General features: G+C 60.1%; 1 protein-coding gene across 1 annotated transcript; it reads right to left on the bottom strand.

Annotated features, from left to right (window-relative positions):
* Nucleotides 1–3: 3 nt before the first annotated feature.
* GJB5 (gap junction protein, beta 5, 31.1kDa) lies at nucleotides 4–546 on the bottom strand (the record flags this gene model as incomplete). The annotated part of the gene is made up of 1 exon (XM_008941869.1): nucleotides 4–546. A coding segment is annotated over exon 1 (543 nt), but the record flags the coding sequence as incomplete, so codon positions are not given.
* Between the last annotated feature and the right edge of the window lie 441 nt (nucleotides 547–987).

The following is a 987-nucleotide window of genomic DNA, read 5'->3' on the forward strand; positions in this document are numbered from 1 at the left end:
CTCGGTGGGCCGGGAGATGAAGCAGTCCACCACGTTGGGGCAGGGTGGCAGCTCGCATTTCACCAGCCGGGGCAGGGTGTAGTTCCTGTAGAAGCGGTAGAAGATGTAGAGGAAGACCACGTCCACGCCAGCCTTGAAGACGAGGCTGAGCAGGTAGGTCCACCAGAGCCCCCCTCGCTTCTTGCCGGGGTTGGGGTAGATGCAGTGGTAGTCATCCCCACAAGCAGCACGGTGCCTCTGCTCTTTGGCCTCCCGATAGGCCACGTGCATGATGACCAGGAGGGACGGACAGGTCACCAGGATGAGCTGCAGGGCCCAGAGGCGGATGTGGGAGACAGGGAAGAAGTGGTCGAAGCAGACGTTGGTGCAGCCTGGCTGCTGTGTGTTGCAGTCAAAGTCCTTGTGGTCGTCGCTCCAGACCCGCTCGGCCGCCACCACGTAGACCAGCAAGCGGAAGATGAAGACGAGGGAGAGCCAGATGCGGCCGAAGGCTGTGGAGTACTTGTTGACCCCGCTGAGGAGCCCTTCAAACACACTCCAGTTCATGGTCCTTGATCCTGTTAGCTAGCCTGCGAGGAGAGAGGGGACACAGTGACAGCAAAGCATCAGTATGAGGTCCCCATCACAGCATCCAAAGCACCAAGCTGCGCTGTTGCCCAGGTGGCCCTGGGGACCATCTCTGACCTTTTCTTGCAAAGCCATGCACCGACATGTGTCCCAGAGCACCGTCCCCTTCTGCAGGGTCGTGCAGATCCAACAAGCCTTGTTGGTTCTGCGGCAGCAGAAGCATCTTCAACCACCAGCAGCTCCGGTCCATGGCTCAGCCCGTCCCGTGCCGCCCGCCCCATCTCTCGCCTCGTTGCCCAGGTATTTGTTATTAATTTTCCTTACGTTGCCAGGCCTGGCCCAGGCAGATGACAAATAGGAGCAGCCAGGGCATGACTCACCCGGCTCCACCACCGCGTCCTCTCCCATCGCTGGAATCTG

The sequence above is a fragment of the Merops nubicus genome, unplaced genomic scaffold (assembly GCF_000691845.1).
Source record: "Merops nubicus isolate BGI_N331 unplaced genomic scaffold, ASM69184v1 Scaffold25736, whole genome shotgun sequence".
Lineage (NCBI taxonomy): Eukaryota > Metazoa > Chordata > Aves > Coraciiformes > Meropidae > Merops > Merops nubicus.